This window comes from Schistosoma haematobium, chromosome 3, assembly GCF_000699445.3.
Source record: "Schistosoma haematobium chromosome 3, whole genome shotgun sequence".
Taxonomy (NCBI): domain Eukaryota; kingdom Metazoa; phylum Platyhelminthes; class Trematoda; order Strigeidida; family Schistosomatidae; genus Schistosoma; species Schistosoma haematobium.
In genome coordinates, this window is record NC_067198.1 from 37,408,918 (window position 1) to 37,434,156 (window position 25,239).

General features: G+C 31.8%; 1 protein-coding gene across 2 annotated transcripts in view; it reads left to right on the forward strand.

The window, feature by feature from the left end:
• The window catches only part of MS3_00005699 (uncharacterized protein), a 28,228-nt gene extending 9,990 nt beyond the window's left edge, over positions 1–18,238 (forward strand). The window contains exons 1-2 of one of the 2 annotated variants that reach the window (XM_051213797.1): positions 817–1,002; positions 17,544–18,238. In XM_051213797.1, the coding sequence (XP_051069799.1) occupies positions 17,556–17,900 (345 nt within the window). In that variant the 5' untranslated portion in view covers positions 817–1,002; positions 17,544–17,555 and the 3' untranslated portion in view covers positions 17,901–18,238. Of the gene's footprint in view, positions 1–816; positions 1,003–17,543 lie in introns of those variants that run through there. The other variant, XM_012940879.3, reaches the window with a different exon arrangement.
• Positions 18,239–25,239: the final 7,001 nt, after the last annotated feature.

A 25,239-nucleotide genomic window follows, 5' to 3' on the forward strand; every position in this document is an offset into this window, starting at 1 on the left:
ATAGAACTGATCCTAACTTCATTATTCAATTGATTATGTATGAATTTTTTCATACAACCTACTGTGAGGAAATTTTCAAATGACAGAAAGCTACATTACCTATCATTACTTTAGATGAATGTATAGTTGATTTTTAATTAGCTAGGACTATGCAATTAATATACACTTAAGACTCGGACAATAATAAAGCCCAGAAACACCGGTTTAGTTATTTGTTTATACTTGATTTACTCAAGGTTGGTCGTTGAAATGAAGTGATAGTACAGTAAAGGTTTTTCAACCATAATAATTTTTTATTATTTTGACTAGAATTGAGGTCAAGGCACGCAATCAAGTTGTATATTTACGAAAATGGATATTAACCAAATGCAGTTCTGATCATATACAACCTATATACAACTATGAACATGAACAAAGTGTATACTGTTTATTGAGTTTGAAATTTTTGATAATTGTTTATGCAAGTGGTCAAATACTGAACAAATCGATGTTGTCTGTTTGTCTGTGGTTTCTTCTCTACTATCCCGTATAATATAGAGGTAGTCGATTGTTAACTGAGCATAATTTAATCGTTTAATATTTCCAATCCATCATTTACATCTCATGTCAATGATAAAGTAAGATTTCAAGCTCAAAATATCTATCATTTTCATTAGGCATTACTAATAGTTATAAGTTAGAATAGTTAATTCAGCCTTTAAATAGAGTCAAAATAATCTACAAGCACTTAGGGTTAGAACTTTGAACCCTACATTAGTTAGACTTAAAAACGGTTTGAAGTACTCCATTGTTAATATTCATGATCGAATTTTGATCATTCTTTGTTATACGTGTATCGTGTGTGGATATTGAATCAATATTTAGGGATCCAGGCAGATCCAATTGATGTATCATAAATTCAACGAAACGTACCTTATGAATCACACTACTAACAACTGTCCATCTATTCAATACTACATCTCATTTCATTAGTTAGCTTCTAGAGTTTATGTCAATATTAAAGTAAGTTTCCATCAGTTGTTTTACCCTAATTATTTTAAAATCTTATAGTTGTGACCATTAAATAATGCTTCTATCCAGGATTATTTTCACTTCCAATACTTCTTCAACCTATATCAATCCTTTCATACAAACAAACATTAAAAAAATTGTTAACCTCTCAATTTTAATATGTTGTACATCTTAATCCTAATACGATGTCAACAACTGTTCCTATACAAAATATGTTTATATTAAAGATTTACTGTTTATTCAAGTGGACCAATAATTATTCTTTTTCATGTTCATTATATAAGTACACATAAGAGCTGAACAAAACAATCACTGAGATCACTTTTGTTGGTATTAGGGATCATTTATTACATGGTGTTATAAGCCATTTTTACTATATATATGTAGGGAGAGAGAGAGAGCCAACGCAAATTTCATGTTTTTTATTATTCACTCAGTAACATTATCTTAGATTGTATACAAATCAATTCGGTCTTTACAATAAACAAAACTAATAATTTGTCATGAACATATAACAGCTTTTGGCTGGTATTTTGAATAGATATTTGAATTTCGAACAGAGAAATTAACGGTAACCAACTTTGTATTTGTTACTGTTTTTCTATAATAAAAAAAACATATTTGTATTAACCATGATCGTTCGATTTGTTATTGTTACTGAATTTGAAATGTTCCAAGTTTGAACTAAGTTACGTTTTGTTTAATTGTTAATTTGTTTGTGTACGATGAACGTAATCTGGTTATTTGTTGTTTTAACTTTATTTGAATCGAGCCAATTTTTCGATCTTTACTTTTGTCAGTCTTATTAGTCATCTTTCAATAGGGATAATAAGTGTTAAGCATATTCTATTACCATCATCATCATCATCATCATCATCATCATCATCATCATCATCATCATCATCATCATCATCATCATCATCATCATCATCATCATCATCATCATCATCATCATCATCATCATCATCATCATCATCATCATCATCATCATCATCATCATCATCATCATCATCATCATCATCATCATCATCATCATCATCATCATCATCATCATCATCATCATCATCATCATCATCATCATCATCATCATCATCATCATCATCATCATCATCATCATCATCATCATCATCATCATCATCATCATCATCATCATCATCATCATCATCATCATCATCATCATCATCATCATCATCATCATCATCATCATCATCATCATCATCATCATCATCATCATCATCATCATCATCATCATCATCATCATCATCATCATCATCATCATCATCATCATCATCATCATCATCATCATCATCATCATCATCATCATCATCATCATCATCATCATCATCATCATCATCATCATCATCATCATCATCATCATCATCATCATCATCATCATCATCATCATCATCATCATCATCATCATCATAAAAACAACGTTTTGTATTTATTTCTAAAAATGTCTTCTTTGAATTAACACCAGAATAACTAAATAGAATAATCAATATCAATTTATTCAACAAATAAAAATTTAGGCAACATTTTAAGTTGTTATGTAGTCAAGCAAACGTAGTATTCATCTATGTTACTAAGTTAGTGTGAATTAAGACAACTAGGAAATTACTTCTAATAATGCTTATTGAATAATGGATAGTTTAATATAACGCGTGAGTATATATATATATATATATATATATTATTCGAACGAATTGATTTTCATTTATGTATATAGTGTATCTATTTATATATCCATTTATCCATAGTAAACATTGGATAAAAAATTGCTTACATTTTGCTAAGTGCTAAATTTTGGATATTATCTAATTAAAGAATTTAAAAGATTAAACTCAAATACAAATTTAAAGACTAAAAAGCTTAAAAGAAAAGTTAATCAAAAAGAAAATTAAGATATATAAGTTTCACAAGGGGTTTTGTGGAGATTTGAGTAATCTCAATAGTTGAAGTCATGAGTCAATTAAAGCCAAACCACCATGGAAAGCCTGGATTAGTTGAAGTTAGACATTAACACCGTTGGATGTCGGCTCAGTGGTCTGGTGGTTAAATGCTTGCGCGCGAGACTGATAGGCCCTGGGTTCAAATCCTGCGAGGCGGGTTCGTGGATGCGCACTGCTGAGGAGTCCCATACTAGGACGAAACGAATGTCCAGTGTTTCCAGGTTTTCCATGGTGGTCTAGCTTCAACTGACTCATGATTTCAATCTGTGAAAATTTCTAAAATCTCCACAAACCCCTTCTGATATGGTTATATAAGTTTGTTTGTAGCGTGGCTAAACAATTGTTTGATGAAGAAAGTGAACAGCTCGATATTGGCCCATTTAGTACAAGCTGGTCATAGTACCAGTATAAACCAATCTTTTTCACTTATTTATAAGGTCAGTAATTTTTTGTCAAAACTTGTCAGAATTAAAGTTCTTCCAGATAAAGAAACTGGAGCTATGCATACAGAAGAAATATCTTCAACAACTCCTCCCCTGGCCAACATCAATGTCAATTAATCAATAGTAATCTTAGTTATTGAACGACCTAATTTGACTATTGTGCTAACGACTTTTCGTAGTTCATTGTAATTGTCCCTGTTATCTTTATTCATAAATCTTTGCATTATTATTATTGGTTAAACATCATTATTAATCTCCCTTATACATGATTCATTCACTTCGCATTCATCCCTCCTTGTTACGTCTTATTAATTTTTCACACAATATAGCCTCCCACTAAACATTTGATTGAATTGTAATTGCACTATTATTTCCCTCACCCTATCTGACCAATATTTATTCGGATCATGCATCTTAAATTTTCACTTCACATAAACGCTGATTCAAGTTAACATTCCATATGAGTCGTATCAACATTAACAATTTTATTCTATTTTGTTTAACAATCCTAAATTCACATGTTTTAACTTTAAACGATGTACTTTACCCTTAACCTGGCCACTTTTTTGGATTATTAATTTGGATATAGAATTGTTGAAACTGAAGAAATTTTATCGAAAAGAATATTCTTCGTTCAAATATTAGTCTTATAAAAGAAAAATCATGTTTTCAGCGAGACTATATATTTATGAACGAACCAACTATGTTTAGGATAACAGGTCTTGGATTTTGGCGCAAAATTAATTCATTCATTTGGCTAAATAACATTTTGGCATTTTAGCTGATAGCTCTTCGTAATGAATAACCTAAATCTAGTTCCTAACCTTAATCATCAACTATAAATTATAATTTTAATTCCTTACACTGATTTATAACTTTCAATTAGTCCTATTTAGTAGGTGGACATCCTCAAGGTCACTTCTGCATCGCTCAACTGTCGTTTATAAATTATAGTCTCACAATGTTTTCTAATGTGCTTGAAACTAGGACTGTCTGAGAAATAGTCTGAAAATGTTCCATTATATTTTCGAACAAATTAGTTCACTTAGCTTTTGATTTGATAGATAAGTCATAAATATTAGAAGGCCTACAATACTTTTGATGGTGTTATGTCCTCTGAGCTAGATGATTTGATTGCAGTTCTAATTTTCATCCAGTTTTAGTTAGGTACCATTTCCCCATACAAATTAGTCATTAACAGAAGTGTTGAAGCCGTTTTCGATGTTATTTCCAAGACAGAAAATACGTGTACACTGAATGCTTATTTTATTTTTAACAAAAGTTATCATAGACAAATTGATGAAGTAGCAATGAGTTCACCTCTAGATCCCATCCCTCCTGATTTTTTCCTCTCAAACTAGACCACTTAAAGAGGTTATTTATAAGCTTGACTTTTATTGTCATTTTATTGATGATACTTTCACTATCGTTGATCAGAACATTGGAAAAGTAGAACCTTTAGGGCAATTTAAAAATATATACTCAGCAATCAGATTTACGTGTGAAGAGGAACTCGATGACAAATTTAATTTCCTTAACTTTTATCAAACAAAATAAAATGGTTTTATCAGTAGAAGTGTGTTTGGAAAAATTTCTTCCGCAAGCCGATGCACACATTCTTGAGCTTTTTACTCATTCACTACAAGAGGAACCTAGTTAAATGTCTTTAAAGTAGAGCTAAGAGGATATGCTCAAACGATACCATAAATAAGGAACCAAAGCGTGAGTAACTGTGTAATTGAGCGTCAAACTCTAAATTCATTAGTTAAGGTACTACATCGATGACGTTACGTGGTTTAAGGCAGTTTTCAAGACAACCTGGAGCTGGCTGGGTGCTGTTGATAAAGCTAATACTTCAAATAAACATTATTTTTTATTACAAACAAAATATTTTATTCTGCTCATCATTTTGATGATAACTCTGCCAGCAGTTTCCATCGGACTAGGGTTATGAATAATTTTCTGAAACGCTAAATGTCGCGTCCCGCAAACCTTTGTGGTAAGGTCTAAGGCAGGGAAGCTGAGTGACACAGGTTTAAATCCCACAGCGAGAGTCGATGCTCTTAAGATTAAAGTTATATCAAGCTAACGAGTGTCGATTCAGTTTCAGTTTGAAATGGACAGGAGGCTTGGTGGTGGGTATTAGTCATGCCAATGGTGGTCTCTCACTTGATCCGAATTTCTTTTGGAAACGTCTCCAGATGGAGCTTCAATCATATATCGAGGTAATGAATTCCGTTCATTGATGATTAGGTGGGAAAGCCGATATTAGCTGGCAAATAATTTGTTCTGAACTTGTGAACATTTTAGCACAAAATCTAGCTCATACAGAGTTCTCTGCCGGCTCTCTTCAGTCGCCAAATGTATAAGTATAGTTCAAGTGATGTCAGGTCATTCAGACTAGTGGCCATATTACTACTTGGTTGATTGAATCCAATCAGAATAGAAGTATCAGAAAAACATGAAATTGATCACTATTTAGTAATCAGTCAGTATAATTGGGTTTACTGTGTATAAAAGTTGTTTAAGTGAAAAACAGTAAAATAAACATTAGCTTTTTGTGTAATTAAACAGTTCTCATACTTTTTACCACTCTGTAGTAGACAGTTTTGAAGGAATTGGTTTGACTTTAGTAAAGCCAGTGTAATTAACACATTTTCAATTCTATTGATACAATCAAAGATATTGATAAATTAAAGAATATGATTCCTACTTTAGTTCTAATTATATAATGAAGGAAATAAAATTAGAGATATCCTCAAGTTTGTCAGATTAAGTTGTGAACGAGTAATTTTATCTAACGTTTATACAACTAATATGGTGCGTGCTACTTATATTGATATAAGTAGTATATGACGCGAGTCAGGAATGTAATGTCTGGCGGCAGAAGATGGGGAAGATCAAGAAAGGAAGGGCGGGAATAGAAAGCAGTTATTATGGAAATGCAAGAACAATGAAGTTCGAGACAATTATTGAACATTTTGCAAATTAAATATTATTTAACCAAGTAACTCTGTAAATATAACTCGAATGTCCCCACCCGTAATTTGTTCACCACAATAACAGGTCTCGTTTATTTAAAATAACAATAATCTATTACAGTAACAGTATCTGAGCTTTCCATTTCATTACATATCACTTTCTTTGTTAATAGTAACAACCAATAGAAGAATTTTTAACACATTTATTATATTATTTAAGATTCATCATTTCAAAGCATTTCTATACTTCATTGTTACTCCAAACAAACTTTTTCCACTTCAACCCACTATCATAAACATATATGTAAACTATCATGTATATATTCAAACAATTGCAGGAAATATGATACTTAAAGTAGCTTTGTATTCTCTGTTTCAATGTTCCAATTTTTGATGAGTCACTTAGAAAAGAAGTCACCATTCTGTTTGAAAAACACTTCAACCATTTCTAACTCGAAATGAAAATAAAGAATATGTTAACGATTTATAATTATACATTATTATGTTAAGTATTTAATTAGATCTAACACTAGTATACCAATTTATATGTACGATTTATTGGCCAACTTCTTTTCTTCCTGTTGACTTTGTAATCAAAATGAATAAATAAGATTATAGTATGATGTTTTTCATTTATATGGTGATTTTGTTTACCGATTTACATTCAGGTATGTATATTATATCGTTATAAACTATTAGTTAAACTGTTCTTGTAAACGATTAATTTGAAAAGTGACCGTACAAACTTATTAAGATGAAAACATATGTAATTAATCTTGAATTACAGGGAGAATAAAGAAGAAAGTCATCAATTCATGCATTATCATCAGAGTTTATAGATTTAAATCATTTTAAAATGACCAATGGTCTACTATTATTGAGTTCTTATGATGGTTTGAGATTAGGTCATACCTTAAGAGAACTCATGGAGAAAAAAGTTTAGTCAATATACCTCTGAGCACATTGGATATTGGCCCAGTAAATAAATATATGACTAATGTATGGGTTTTTTTGTAATAGATTCACATATATCATATCACCCAAGCAACTGGAAACTCTTCTAAATGTATTTTCCTCACAAACTAATGCAATCACTTTATTCTACTTTACGCAGACGCAAAGATTATATATATATATATATATATATATATATATATATATATATATTCAGTGTTATCTAAGTTTAATCGGTATAGCAAGTAGACGATGTTAAGAATTAAAGTTTTGTATAGATGATTTTATTTATAAAGGTAATGAAGCCCTCATGAATAAAGTATCTGGTTTCAAGAATTTGATGTTTTTAAAATGTTAAGGACAAGGATGGATTTCTACCGAAGATGAGTATTAATTTCCATTAAGCAAGGTAGGCAGCACATTTTCCAACAACATTTACATCATAAGTACAACATGGAAACAGTCTGACGGAGGTAAAATCAATCTATTCTAGTAATCTATCAAGCGGATCTAAGTTTTATCCAACACTGTGAACTCCCACAACTAGATCCATTAGTTACTCGGACTTCTCGAATAACTTAATTTACAATTAGTAAAGCTTTGTTACTTCTCAGGGTTGCTATTACAATATGTAGTTGGTCTGTTTATGTTTGTGTACATGCATTATAAGGGGACTGCATTTATAATGTCATATAGTAACAACTTTAAGTCAAATTAGATTGTAGCTAGCAGTAAAATCCATGGAGCACATTTGGAGTTCTTCAATTAGATGTATTTCGATCTCAGGATAATATTTACACTGAGACTCAAACCCAGTATACATCACTTCAAGTACAAACGCTTTATCTATTAAGCATTGAGCATTTGACCCTTGAGTTCAATCCTGATACAAATATCAACACTGAGATTCAAGTACTTTCAATAACAAGTCCGAAACAGGATGAAACATTACCAAAAATAATAAAAATAATTCATAATTCTCACAGATAAATTTACTTTTTACTATTTTTCCCCTTCTGTTTCATAGTTCAACATTTTATAATGAAGAACTTATTTTCATTTTCTGTCTACTGAAATTCTTCTTTCATCAATATGGTTGATTGAAATTCAAAATAGATCTGTATACAATGTTTAATCTAACCAATAATTCATTGGTATAATTTTTAGCCGAATGTCATTTATATCGGTCGTATTATTTTTTTAATAGAGAATTTTCAATACCAGACATATGTGATGATCATATGTTTTGTCTTGGAAACTAATTTCTGAAATAATTGTTTTATTATTATTATTATAGCCAAATATGGTCACATGGTGGTTGACTTTTGCCAGTCAATTAACTACTGAACATGTGATATATATTTATGGATTAGTCGAACTAACTGAGTATTTACGATGTCGTATGTTTCCATCCCATGTTAGTGGTAATGTGCTTTTTAGAAGTAAATGATAGTTTTATTAGTGCACCAATGGTTCCATAGTCTAGTAAATGATAAAAACATATGTTCATAGAAAAACCTGATAATTTACTGAAAATAAAATTGATATTACAAAGTGAATTATCGTTTGTCAAATGTTCAACAGCGTTCTATAGAAAGGTACAGAGCCTTCCTATTTTTATGTGGTTCTATCAATTCACTTTAAATGGTTGTAAATAGGGTGAATTCAAATTACAGTATAGATGATTTGTGATTTTTAATTTTTGTAATTAGACAAACACTGAAAACCAGGAGACGTTTAACAGCTGTTTCTTCCTAGTATAGGATTTTTGGTACGTCCCGCATGCTACCTGCCAATAGTCGAATCCATAACCCATAGATGGAGCAATGGGAACTGAAACTTAGGAGCACTAGGTTTTTATCTAGTAGTTTACGTTACAAACCTCAACCAATTAACGATATACTACGACCATTATTCAATCCCTTCGGTGATATATGTTTCATACCCAACATTAATAAACTACACTAATCACAGCTTCCCAGTAAAACTACTGAAATTACAGTTCGAAATCAGTCACTAATGATAGTTAATAACAATTAGTATGTGGGATTTGTAGAGATAAATTCATTTTTGTATTCGATGTTTGAATCTTCCCATTCATGTTTGAGACTGAAATTGATTAGTTTCTCATTGGCATATGTGTATTCTGTATAGAGTGACCCGATATTGCCTTAAGTCACAAGCATTATGAGCAGAGATGAGTGGTCTCTAGCAGTGGAATCCTGAACTCGTGTTTCGTCCTATGTTGAACTCGTCATCTGGATGTACCTGTACCGCTAATCCACACAAGATGCACATATTCCAATAAGAGACTGATTGATTGCAATCCTAAACATCAATGGGAAAGTACAAACAACCAATACAAAAATGAATTAAACTTCATCTCATTGCAGAAACTAGTGGCTATCTGGACTTGGTATCTAAGTGGATAACGCGGTTGCATTTGAAGTGAACGGTACTGGGCTTGCGTCACTGAGTGAACATCAACTGTGAGATGCAGGTACATCCAGCTGACAAGTATCAAATAAAACGAAACACGAATCCTGTATTCCACTGCCAGCCACTATCCATCTTTGTTTATAATGTTTGATAACCTTATTTAATTAATGTGTTAACACATAAGATTTAAGAAATTTCAATACAAACTATACAATGCCTTAGTAACGAATACACAAATTATCTTAACAAATGACCCGAACTTTAATATAAACAGGAACAAATTCTATCGTTGTTTCAAAAAACGCAAGATACTGACTATTCAGTTTGATTGATTACGCTTGTTACTTATCCAATATTCAGTAGTATAAATCGCTTGTTACAAACTAACAAAGACCAAATATCCATGTAACTGAATGAATAAATGTATAACGATATCTGTTTCATAGTACAAAACAAATTGCAATCTCAGTGTCTAAGTAAAATTCATGATATATTTTTCAGTTTTAAAATTCTAATTTTCAGTCTTCATTTCTTTTCACATAAGTCAAAGTGTACTTTTCATTTTACTCCTCCTTATTTAAATACATGTAAATAATTTGCATAATAACTCTGTTACACAAGATATTTAGATAAAATTGTTTATGTAATTGTCTTTTATCTATCATACATAAGTTTCCAATGTACAATGAAATATTGAAAATAGTCTGTACTGTAATTCAGTTGACAATTTTATTCTTAACTAATTTTAAATCAGGAGTTTTTGTAAATATTATAGTAATTTCAATGGTTGAGATCATGTGCCAATTGAAACTAGACTACCATGGAAAACCTGGAAGAACTGGACGACCGTTTCGTCCTGGTATCAGACTACTCAGCAGTGCACATCCACGATCCCGCTATTCGAGAATCTAAGTTAGACATTAACACCGTTGAAGACCGGCTCAGTGGTCTAGAGGTTAAACCTACGCGTGAGAGACCGAAAGGTCATGGGTTGGAATCTCGTGGGGTGAGATCGTGGAAACGTATTGCTGAGGAGCCTCACAATAGGACGAAACGACCGTCAAGTGCTTCTACATTTCCCATGATGGTCTAGCTTCAATTGACTCATGATCTCAACTATTGTAATTCTAAATCGTTATCATTGTTTTTTGCAGAACTGTTTCATGTATTTCAAGTAGTTGTGAACATTTGCTTTGAAATTGGTACTTCTGTATTCATTACCTCCCCTCCACCGTCAGTCGCTTTTAGTTAATACAATTTTTATGAAGTGATGTCTTCTCTTTTTTTTTGTGGCATATTTTCTGATAGTTCTGTCGAGTGTCAATGAAGTTATTCAGTTAAATATTATGTGAAAAGTTCTGTACTCATTAAAAGTGTTTTTTCTGTTTCAAACTTGAAAAGCATCATAATTACCACTAAACGATGAAACTTGTAATAGGTTTTAATATTTCACTAACTGAATAAAGTTAACAACCCTATAGAAGGGTAATTGAGCATTATACTAGTTTACAGAAGAGCTGTACTATAATTATGCTTTTTATAATTTGAATAGTACAGAATTGTTTTGTGGTACAGTAATACATATATCATATGCCTTGGTGGAAACAGATGAGAGATTTTGATCATTGAATTCTTGTTCAGAAGTCTTCAACTCCATCTTGTGTACAGTCAAATATATAAACTATCTAAGATTATCGGAAAAATCACAATGAAGCAAATAGCTCCATTTTATGGTTTTCAAAATAAAGCTTCCATTGACAACAGTCCATGTCAACCTTTTTTTTTTAACTTGGTTAAGAGTATTTAAGTTTGCCTAAACTATCTAACTATAAACAATTTTTAGAAAAATTTTGGTTGCATGTTGATTTGATATGATAATCACATAATTAATTAATTGATGTATGGTTAAAATATGTTACTAATGTTTTCCCAATCGTCTAGGACATGTAATCGCACCAGTCAATATAAATATCTCAGTCCTATATGATATCAGTCGCTCCTAGAATAGTTTAGTGCTGAGATCTCAGACCATGAAACTTGGTAACTTCAGCTCGCAGTTCACAAGGAGAATCCATTCCCATGAAGTTATAAATACACCTTAATGATGAATGTCAACTAGCACGGAAACTATACAAACTAGATAACTAGATGAGGGTTTCCTTGTAACTCCCCACCACCTATCATCACAATAATCTGACAATGAAGGATATATTGTCACTAATCATAATGTTTTATGTGTATATGCGATTAAATTTTTGAGTTGAAAATAAGGATATGATGATTGACTTGTTGTTTCTATTCCAAACAGATTGGTCTCAATTATCCTACTATTAAATAATAAAGTGAACTTGACAATTGTTTCGTCCTACCAAGGAACTCATCAAGGATTGAACTCAGAACCTTCTGCTAACAAGACAAGCACTTAACTAACAGAACCACTAAGTTCGTGTCCAATGGTATGATCCCAACTTTGATTAATTTGAGATATTAAATAACTATCATCCACTGTCGTTAATGATAATAATTACATTCTTAACATATTTAATCTTAGGTACTTATCTTGAAGTTAGTCACACAATACATGAATCAGATTATGTATCAATATAATTACAATTTCTTAAATCAATAATATTTTATTGATTATGACAATAGTTAGAACAATCAATTTAACAACAAATTTACCATAACTTGATCCCATTTTACCAAAAAATAAATCAATAAATAAAACAGATACATAAATAAAATACCTAAATCATTTTATCATTTACATATACACAATGGTAATTATTATTATTATTATTATTATTATAAGCATTATCCAATATTATATTTTTGGTACAATATAGAATTCTTAGCACAAAGTATTTCAACAAGTTTCCATTTCTTAGTTCTTAGTCGATCTTGACGATAAATATTGAGTGATCACAAGTTAGATGTTAGCAGTTCAGTAAATGAACATCTGAATAATGAATATTCTTTTTGATGCATATTGCCAGCGACCACATTATCTCTTATTGGGCTTTTTGTAACTTTGACAACGAAAAGTTGTACACTTTTCAGAAATGCACCAGGATATGTTATGCGATTAATAAACATTATGATATATTAAAACAAAGAAAAATAAATAACTTGTTGAAATATCTAGATGGTAGGAATAGGTAGCCCAGATACTCAAGCAGGTCGCGAGTGTATGCATTATTAAGTTTAATTATTTATCAATAAAATGTTTGTTATACTTTAGTTTGTAGTTACATTTTCACCTTTTATTCAAAGTAATTCTTTTTTTTCTTTTTGGTAAGAAAGAAAATTCGATTTAAATCAGGATTATCCTTAAATTGACTTGACATTGTGATTGTGTTTATCGATAATTGAATGTGAAAAAAAAAATGTATGACCTGTATTCAATATTTTCTCTTTTTTGTGGGGGGAGATTTAGTTTTAAAAGAGAGTAATCGATTATAATTTTGAAAAAAAATTTGGAAATTAATAGACAAACATCCTTTTCTACTTTCAGTTTAGACATGACCTTATTAACTTTGTTGTGTTCTTTATATTTCAGAGATAAGAAATATAACATGGTCTTTAGTAGCTATAGGAAAGAAACGTTTAAATTATTTAGTTTTAACCATAATGTGTGCTGACTGATTTATTTTAATAAAAAATGAATGAGGAGGGTAAATGATCTAAACAAATCATGTGAATATCGAATATGGAAAAAAAACATGAATTGGATTGTCTGAAGACGAAAAAAATGAGTAAACAATACCTACTTACTTACTTACGCCTGTTACTCCTCGTGAAAGGACCATAGGCCGCTCACCGGCATTCTCCATCCAACCCTGTCCTGGCCAGTCCTTTCCAGCTCTTTCCAGTTGTTATTCATCCTTTTCATATTTGCTTTTATTTTCCGACGTAATGTGTTCTTTGTCCTTCCTCTTTTCCGATCCCCTTCAGGATTCCATGTTAGGGCTTGCATCGTGATGTAGTTTGGTGATTTGAGTAATGTATGTCCTATCCATTTCCATCGTCTTTTTCTAATTTCTTCTTCAGCTGGAAGCTGGTTTGTTCTCTCCCATAAAAGGCTGTTGCTAATGGTATCCGGCCAATGGATGTTGAGTATCTTGCGTAGATAACTATTTATAAATACTTACACTTTCTTGATGATGGTTGTAGTAGTTATCGAAGTTTCAGCTCCGTACAGTAGAACTGAATGCCTTGACGTTCGTATTGAAGATTGTGACTTTGATATTGGTTGTCAGTTGTTTTGAGTTCCATATGTTCTTCAATTGTAAAAATGCGGCCCTTGCATTGCAAATCCTTGCGTTTACGTCTGATCCTCCTTGTTTATCGACAATGCTTCCCAGGTATGTAAAGGATTCTACATCTTCCAGAGTTTCGCCATCAAGAGTGATTGGATTGGTGTTCTCCGTGTTGTATTTGAGGACCTTGGTTTTCTCCTTGTGTATGCTGAGGCCTACTGATGCCGAGACTACTGCTACAATTGCCTTTGTTAAATTTTCAGTGAACTCTACAATTTTCGTGGTAAAGTTATTTAAGGGGTTTTTGTGGATGTTATAATAATTTCAATGGTTGATATCATGAGTCAGTTAAAGCTAAACCACCATGGAAAACCTAGAAGCACTGGATGGCTGTTTCGTCCTATTGTGGAACTCCTCAGCAGTGCGTTGAACGACCAAATTGAACGAACATACAATAAAAATGTAAAGTGAAGATAAGCCAGTTAGAATTAAGAAATTTAATATTGGGTTTTCACTTGAAATTTAAATATGAATAACTTTCATCTTCTATTACATAAAATATACGACAACAATATCAATCTACGGTATTCATAAAAACTCTAAAACTGTTTATGTCTATCAGAGAAATTTGGAGAAAATTTGGTCACATTTTAAGTGCTTATATAGTGATATTCCTAAAAAACCCTAAATTCAAATAGATTTCGTTATCCCTAGTATGAAATACCTTCTATTTATACAGATACCGAAAAGTGACTTTAAAATTATGCCATCATTCCAAGAGTTAATTAAGCTAATCAATATACTACACATTTTGACGTAAATCTGCCTATCGAAATACATCAATATACATTAAAACTCGCTGTCTAAGGCTTTTATTTTCTGCATAGAATTCAAAAATCTTTTTCAATTAACATTCATTTTAAAAAAAGTAACTTAGCCGAATATACATCCCATGAAATTTCAAATGCTTAGATTTGACAGATGAAGCTTTTATAAATTATTATTGTAATGAGAACTGAAGAATGTGAAAGATGTTTAGTTTTTCGAATGAGAATTTTGTCTCCAAGATAAATCAATAACTATTGATTTCTTTTTTATTTATCTTTTATATTAAAAATCTCAAGTTGTGTGCTATATAAGAACCATTCATTCGGCTTACAGATATCTTCATGTATCTAAATCATAAAGTTCAATCATTAGCTTTCTAATGAAATTTATTAAGAAGATTATACAGACTAAAGTTATACAACCATTTTCACAATACAGATTTTCACTAAAGTTATCTTATTGTTTATAAATCAATAAAATGCTGATTATTTTCAGGATTATTTTGTCAATTTTATCTGATGATATATAGACTAATTCTATATAATAATTAATGGACAATGATATAATGAACTAGATTTGATTCATTTAAATTATCAGAAGGGGTTTTGTGGATATAATAGTAATTTTAATAGTTTAAATCATGAGTCAATTGAAGCTAGACCACCATGGAAAACCTGAAAGCACTGGACGGCCGTTTCATCCTATTGTGGGACTCCTCAGCAGTGCGCATCCAAGATCCCGCCCCCTCCCACGAGATTCATTTAAATTAAACAAAACTTTATGCGGATTTATTTATCAGATTAAATTAATTTTTTTTTTAATGATCAATGATAAGAATTATTATACATTTATGGTTTAATTGTTCAATTACCATAATCAATGTCCTATATTTTACACAAATTTTATGATTGTCTTTATATATTATCTATTTAGATTTATATTTAGGTGATTAGATAAACTGTATACAGACTACATTATAATTATTACACATGTAATAATATTTACTTGGTATTGCTTTGTTGAATCCTCCCATGGATGTTTAGGAGTGTAATTGATCAGTCTCTTATTGGCATATGTGCATACTGTGTGTAGTGCCTCGGTAGCTAAGTGGATAACGAGATGGCGTTTGAAGTGAACGGTACTGAGTTCATGCCCCAGAGTGAACATCAATCATCAGGTGCAAGTACACCTAACTGACGAGTCCCTAGTAGGACGAAACGAGCGTCCTGGATTCCACTGCTAGCCACTATCCATCTTTGCATTTATGTGATAATAGATTGATGACATTTTGTTGTTATTAACATAATTCCACATTTATAATATTGTTTTGTTTTATCAAATGTCAGTGACTTGTACATAAGCAGAAGAAATTTGGTGTTCTTTTCGATTACTTTTTCGTATATAGCAATGTGCAATTGAGCTGAAGGTATCTTTATTAAATATAATTTTCACAGTTGAAATGATGAACTGATCTTAACTAAACCAGCAATAAAAACTTGGAAGCATTGAAAGGGCATTTTTCACTACTATGGAACTCTCTAGCCATGAGTATCCACAACCACCACCCACCAAGGTGGGAATCGAGCCTAGGACCTTCAGTTTTGTGCAGGAATGCTAAACCTCTAGACCACTGAGCTGGCCTAAAACGGTGTTGATGTTTAACTTGAATCAATCTATGGTCTTGTGCAACCCTTCATTTATTGCCTACCATGAATAACTGTTTCACATCCAACACGGATTGAACTCCGATGAATGAGTACTCTCAAGGAGTTCTATACTAGAACTAAAAAAGCCATCCAATGCTTCTAGGTTTTCAATAGTAGTCTCCCTCGTTGATCGGTTCGTGACTTCAGCTGTGAAAATGCTACTAAATATCATTTGTTTAGGAAATCGAATCATTTGACCCTAAGCTTTTTTTAAAACTAATGTTTACTTCACGTGTCATTCCAACTTACTTTGTCGATTGTCTATAATACAGATAAGTTACAATCATAAATCGATCGGTCAATGTAATTAGTGAATAACTAAAATTATTGTGTACTTAGTTTTACTGCTCACTGAAGTTTCAGTTGACTCATGAAGTAACTATATCATGCTGAGAAACCGAATAAGTTTATCTTTGAATAATCATTAGTATGTGATATTAATTTTTAAAGTGTAAACAAAATTTTCCTGAATATCATCCATCTACCATGCGTTATTTGGAAAAAATCATTCTTTATTTAAGAATTGTACCGTGTATCTTCATCTGTTTATTTTTGTCAATATTCGATTGTAACATGAAGTTCAGTGTACCTTTAAATTATGCAATTTAAACTTTGTCAGGTTTAAGCGTTCACATGCAAGCAATGTTGACTTATGAATAACTTAAACAATATTAAATAAATCAGTACTTCTTAGTAGTATATGTCGTTTCATTTAAAATAATCCAGGTTTTGGAGTGTTTGATGAAGTTAGTGTAGTAAACAAAACAAATTCAATATTGTGAAGCATGGGAAAAGTCTCTTGAAATATTTGTTTTTTTTTCGGATGCATTTTATTATTCCTACTTCATTCATCTTTATAATTCCATTTTAATTATTCTGTTCAAGTTTAAAGCTTATTTATAAGACTGAAGTTATTCATTTGACTTTTACAACATTGTTTCACCTCGTATTTTTTCGTTATTGTTTACAGAGTCTAAGTGATATGGATTCACCACATCATGATTTGAACATGTCAGAAACTTCACTATCATATATTACTCGTGGATTACAAATTATCGATTATTTAGAAGATGATCTATGGGCAGCCACAATTTTACAATGTGACAATAGTTCAAATGCTGGTCTACTGCGACAACTTGAAGCTGGATGTCGGCTAGAACCAGAGGCATATAAAATGGAACGTGTACAAACTGTGAAAAATCGTGAAACTGTCATTGATTTCCCTAGTAAACCAACAGTGAGAACAATAGGTTTAAGTCGAAGTAATAGTGATACGGATTCAATCAATACAACACTCACTGGAGTTGATTTTGATGGTGAAACATGACAGATTGATCAAGTAATAATAATTACATACTTATCCCTGTGTATTACTTTAGACGACCGATAAGTGTCCTAACACAACCTTGTACATTTATGCCCAACATTTGTGTTGAAGACTTGAGTTCATACCGAATTTTTGATGTTTCCCCTGCATCAAATCTCACAAGAATATGCTTTTTATTTTAGAGTATTAGGCCTTACCTTTATGCTGTACACTTCTTATACAAATTATCAATAGAATCTCATTTGCTCAAAGTATTCTGGAGTTGTTCGTATGTATTTTACGATAGTAGATATTGAACTGTACTGTAGTGTAACTCGGTAGATCTCACAACTTCGTCCTAAACACTAGAGAAACTACTGTACATCGAACCTGGCACTAAGTGGTCAGACTATTTGATGCTGCGAACACTTAAAAAGATTCCCAGATAAAATTTGCTATTGACTATTTAAGGATCAAATAGACAATATCAAAATATTTAGACCCAATTAATTTACACACAGGTTACTAACAGCTCTTTGAATATTCTTGGAATTCATCGAATTACTAGAGACTGCTTTCTTATTAAGGCGAACGAATAGAGCGAAGAAATTTCTTTTCAGTTAATTTCTCATCATGGCTATATGTATGTATGTGTGTGTGATTTACAACAATGAGGTAATCCTCATCCAGTAGTTGGGTTACGTAATAACTATATACTGTCACTGTAGGTATAAAACAATATCGACTAATTGGAAGAAAGAGGATGATAATAATCAAAGTAATTGTTCGACAAGCCAAACGGTTGATTTGTTGAATAATAAATAAAAACGAAAGAAACAACAGAATATTTTGATGTGAAAATTAATAGACGAATGATCATACTTAGATCTTTAAATTATATGATTTCAGAAGTGATTTTCCTGGATTTGTTTTTGGGACTTTTATTTAGACAATCAAATAAATCTTGATTGCATCGGTCTTATTTGTTCTCACTGAGAGTTGTGGGAATCGTGGTGATATTTGTTTAAGAATATAAGCAATAAGACTGAGTATTCAACAGAGGCAATACGTATACAATAGAGACCACACCTACATAGATAGAAAAGGTGACATATGCACATTCACTGAAATCACCCCTGATATTTCAGTAGTGACCAAAAATTGGGCGCTAAAGACATAGTCAACAGGAACGCGGATATAATGGTTAAATCACTAGTTTTCCTTAGAAAAAAAGTTTCAGATATTACTATTAGAAATTTCCCGATTCAAAGATACCATCTGATTATCATCATAATAATTTAATGTACAACAATAAATAATGGTGTGACGTGCGGTGCTCAAGCTTTGATACTGATACACAATCTCACCATGTATGCGAGCTTAAACGGCTACTAGAGCAAAAAGACAAATGAGAACTGAAGTCTATTGATCAAACCGAATTAGAATGTAAGTATCACCACTCGAAAAAGTATGCAACTTCAGAAAGCACGCATAAAATGTTTAGATAACTTTAATCACAAAATTTAATGTTATTCAACAATTTTTGTTATTACATATACAGGGTATATGGTGAATCTTTTGAGGTCATCACTGATATGGTTGTGGATAGACATTTAAAATCTTGCAAACTCATGGCAGGCGTTGTCTTAACAGATACTAGCTATCCATTTCGTTTATATATTCCTCCCCGTCTATCTCCTGGTAGAACGAGACGTCAGTGCATTAGAATCCATGCACGGAAGCAAAAATATAAAAGCTCTACAATACCTTATCTAGGAAATATACCATGTGACGAACAGGTTGTAAGAGCTGACCTAGTCAATACCTCGTATTCTTAAACATATTTCCCTGCTTCGGTCTGGGCACCCGGGCAGTATCACAGCCCACACACACAGATATGGTGTGGCGCATATATATTTGGTGCCCTCTTGTACCGATATTTATGTGTTGAAATAATAATAATAATAAACATATTTCTGATTGAAAAGTTGCAGTGACTATAATATTGTTAGTTTCATTTCATTTAATTCCAGGTAAACTATTTACTTAGTTTATGTATATATGTATGCAGTTATCGCTTTTTTCGTTCTTTTGTTTTGTTAAAGAAACTTGTTGAAGTATTTTGTTCTGCGAATTCTGTATTGTACCGAAAGTTCAATACTGAACGAAGCCACTAATAATAATAGTGGTAAATTCCTCGAAATTATATCTCTTTAGTTAAAATGCTTGTCACTGACGTATAAATGGCAACTGGACGAAAATAATTGTTAGCAGACAGTAGTATGGAGTGAAAAATAAAAAGCAGACAATTATGACTATAAAATACTAAAACTTTTAAAGTAAACAGAATTCATTGGTTAAGGGAATTGTATGTATAAATCTTTCCTGAAGTTATTTACTTAATTTTACAAGTCAGATTTAAAACTATGTGTACCTGACACTTACTGAAATTTTGTAAATGGTAACAGTTATAACTGAAAACAATACCAGCCTTGATATCTGTTTCGTTGAAATGACAACTTAGCATTCTTCATAGAACGTGCCTAAATGCCCAAATTCACGTGAAAATCCTGACCATTTTCTAAAATCAGTGATTTATTTTACTTAAGTTCTGAAATTCACGTAAAATATACTATGAATGAGTGCTGAGATAAAATCTTTTAGCCACTCATTAATCTAAAGACATGTCAAAAAGTCAGTTACAAGGCTATCGGCTATCAATTAGAAGTAGTAGACTTCATACTATTTTCTATCAAAATTTATAAATGTTTACAAATGTTTTAGCTACTTAATTTAAATAAGTAAACATTTAGAATATACGAAAGTTTTAGGCTATTTTAAAAAATGTGTTGACTTGAAATTCTACCCCCAATACATACTAAATCTTACACTTAAATCAAAGTACATCGGAGTCAATCAAATTCAACCTATTAACTGAACAACTCTATACAAAGCTAGAGATTTGGATAAGTTAGTTGGAGAATCCAACCAACGATATTGATAAAAGCTCTAAATGATTAGATGCTCTGTAGAGGAGTTATCAGCGACCGAACTAAATTTTTTTACCTGAAGACTTGCTTCTGATTATTTTTATTACAGTAAACTGCACGTTCAATTACTTCAACATGTTTCACAAAAGTTTTATGACTATTATATTGCCCATTCCTCAGAAGCTTTCCTGTAACCTTATCAACCTTTTTAGGATAGTGATTTGTTTTATTCTATGACTACTCAATATAATTCTTACTTCAGTTAGTTTATTGAATGCGATCTCTAATTGTGAATATTCTATAACCTTGATTTAACTTCACTGAAATATTACGAGGCTAGTAAGATACATACTATTACTAACCTCGTACATATTCTTGTGACTTATCATGTTAGTTAAAAGTTGAATACAATAATGTTTCGAAAATAGATATTCAGTCAGTCAGTCAGTCGATGTAGGAGGAATATTAGGAATCGAAGAGGGAGGCTGATTATGACCTGTCTGACATGGTAGAACCTTGAGGAACGCTTGTCCCAGCCAGTATAGCTCGGTTGTATCATCACGATAGGCGAGCCCGATCACCACGTCAAGGTAACAACATTTGTTTATTCAGATAGAGAATAAACAAGAATATATTAAACATAAATTTAACATAATCACCAACTAGCTTAATATTTTCTTATAGAGTCATAAATTTAGCACGATAAATACAAATGTTGTCATAAATGTAGTGGAACACAAGTACAAAGAAAATGTACATTAATATTAACTTAATCATTACTCAATCAAGAATAACACTTATTTATTAGACCTGTTCAAACAAGAATAATTTCAATAGAAACGTAGTAAGAATTATTACAAATATCATTTTAGTAAAAGTTTAAAATAAACATTTGCACAAATAAGGGTGATTTTATCCGCAACGCAACCATGTAAGCCTAATGTACCGCCCAGTGTAATGACGGTCATCTGTGCGTTCAAGTAATCATAGAATTTGTCATTTCATAATGTATTTTTAATTAAATAACTAGATTATGTTGTTAATTTTGCTCTGGTTATAGTTTTTATTTGCCACATCTGACTGCGTTACACTGTACGTTTATTGCACGCTGGGATGATATCCCAAATCATAGTGAATTTAATCACATAATTGATTGTTTCCAGATAGACCGTCAGTGCATGATGTTACTGAAGAAAGGATTGTTGTACTCAAAACAAAACGGATTAACATTTTATAACATAAGACTAGCCAGATTGCCTGAAGAAATAGATTGACTTGAGTAGCAGCAGCAAAAACCCAGAAAACAATGTTGAATCCAAATAAATTTCACACCAACATTTAGAACATTACATCAACTGAGGTATTTTAGCACACTGAAACATTAAATTATGTAGCGACACAAAAAAATAGCTGATAAAACAAAGAACGTAGAAAGCTGACCGCCACTGCTTACAAAGATGGCGGATATAATAATTCCCACTTCATTCTGATTGGTTGCTAAGCTGATTGTAACGTTTACGAAATCAAATAAGTAGTGTATCGAAATATTAAATATTTTATTCAGATCGACAAACAAATGATTCTGACATAATTTCTCCTTTTATAGTTACTTTAACAAATTTTGATATTCATTATCCATATTTTAAGTTATAGAATAAAATATCGATAAACTCTGCAGAATAATTGTAGTTTATACTTTGATAAACTGATGATTATATCATCTCTACTCATTATCTTACCAAATATTACTATCATAATATCGATTTTCTATTTTAAGTTATGTATTATTCTACTGACCAGTGTAAAGAATATATATATAGTGACTCGTGTAATTGTATCCTCATCATGTAGTTATGGCAAATATATATTCGATTATTATCACAAAGGGTTTGTGGAGATTTTAGAAATTACACAGATTGAAATCATGAGTCAATTGAAGCTAGACCACCACTGAAGACAATGGTATACGGTGGCGCAAATTCGTGGATTGGTTGAGGTTAGACATTAACACCATTGAATGCCGGCTCAGTGGTCTAGTTGGTTAAGAGCTTGGCACGAGACTGATATGTCCTGTGTTTGAATCCCGCGGGGTGCGGGATCGTGGATGCGCACTGCTGAGGAGTCCCATACTAGGACGAAACGGCCGTCCGGTGATTCCAGGTTTTCCATGGTGGTCTAGCTTCAACTGACTCATGATTTCAATCTGTGATATATTTGATTAGTTTCTTAAAAATCTTTATATTTCTCTTCCATTTGAATAAAATAAAACAAGACTGATTCAGCGAAGAGTTCTCTTTTCGAAGCCATACAATCACAGATATATACTTGTTTTTCAAAAATGATAATAATAGTGATAATAAAAGTTCTTTTAATATTGATAACAGTAGCGTAAAATAAATAGAGGTTTAAAAATCGTATTCTTACTGAGGACACTGAGTTATGTGTACGAAAGACACTGGGTAACCTCTTTTTCTAACTTGGTCATAATCTCTCATAATTTCTTCTTTCTTTTTTATGCTTTTCTTCATTCACTGCGATCTACTTTTTTTCCATCTTCTCTATAGACCTTTAACCAGTAACTGGTTTGTTTCTGTTTCTATGATTCTTATGATTACAATTCAGCCTGCTTTTCCAATTATAATTTATCTATTTTCGTGATGAATGTTAAAGCTATCAACAACAAAGTTATTTTTAGTTATCTTGATATGCCTTTGTTTATACTACCTCAATAATTTCTTACTTACTTAAGCCTGTCACTCTCGTGGGGAGACATAAGCAGCCCACCAGCATTGTCCATTGAGCTTTGAAAATGAATTCACCGGAAAGAGAACTCTGAACCAATCTTCTTTTAATTTATGCCTCATTTACATTTGAACAGATTATTGGACTGCTTTTACTGATAACTAGTGACGGTTAGCCATACTGGAAGCAAGACTGTTACCACCGATGAGATTCGATTATGATAATTCTTTACCGTAAGTTAACTTAACCTAAAAATGTGGACCAGTGAATTTCAGCTGAGTATAATTACCTTGGTAAGTAAAAATCGTAAGCTCGGTCATGTTCAGACTCATTAACTTGGATTTCTTAAAATTTGTGGGCTAGACTGAGGTATCTGTTTAATATTTACAAAGTGCCGTTTATGTTCATTCATAGTGGAGGTTTACTAGATCTATTATCAAGTTTTTTACTTTTGTGGTTGTTTAAGCTACTCGTGAGTAGTAATAAAAATATTCTAATGAGTAGTTTTAGAAATCTTTCATAACTCCATAAGACAACCCATATCTTGGTGTTAATTCATAGTTTATCAGTAGTGCTACTAATCAAAGATAAATTAAGATTAATTGTACGTTTAAGTATGAGATTGAACCTGTTTGGATTTTTGAGTTTTCTGTTTAAGGAAAAGTAAATATTGAGGGAGATTTTCTTGAAAATTGCCTAGTTTGAAATTTCACATTAATCCAGTCAACTGTAACAATCACATCAATCAGTCTGATACAAAGTACGCATAAAAAAACTTGTCAATTTAACGGGTTCAATAATAAGAACTGTCTTTAAACATTTCTATGTATTCAGAAACCCTAGAAATGAAATCACACTTATAGCATACTATTACATTTTCATTAAATGAGGAAGGTATTTCCTAATACAAAATGATCAGTGGTCTTTTGTATCCTCCATTATTAAACGAATTACATCTAGAAAGTTACAGAATCCTTATTAACTAGATAGAATCATCAAGTATTTGGTTATATTTGCTGTTGGATTGTTTAATGATTAAACAAAATACTGATACTCGTACTTGACTAAGGACATAACTAACTACTTGATACTAACTTACTTACTTACTTACTTACTTACTTACTTACGCCTGTTACTCCTCGTGGAGGAGTATAGGCCGCTCATCAGCATTCTCCATCCAACCCTGTCCTGGCCAGTCCTTTCCAGCTCTTTCCAGTTGTTATTCATCCTTTTCATATTTGCTTTTATTTTCCGACGTAATGTGTTCTTTGTCCTTCCTCTTTTCCGATCCCCTTCAGGATTCCATGTTAGGGCTTACATCATGATGCAGTTTGGTGATTTGAGTAATGTATGTCCTATCCATTTCCATCATCTTTTCCTAATTTCCTGTTCAGCTGGAAGCTGGTTTATTCTCTCCCGCAAAAGGTTGTTGTTGATGGTATCCGGCCAATGGATGTTGAGTAGGTGAAAGCCGAGTTCCTTGATACTAACTACAACGGAAAAAAGATTAATATTCTTCTATGCAAGGAACAAATTAAAACTGTAGACAGAGTTTATTATCCATTAATCAAAAGATTGACGACTAATAAACCAATTATTTCTCCACTGATTACAAAAACGGTATCAAA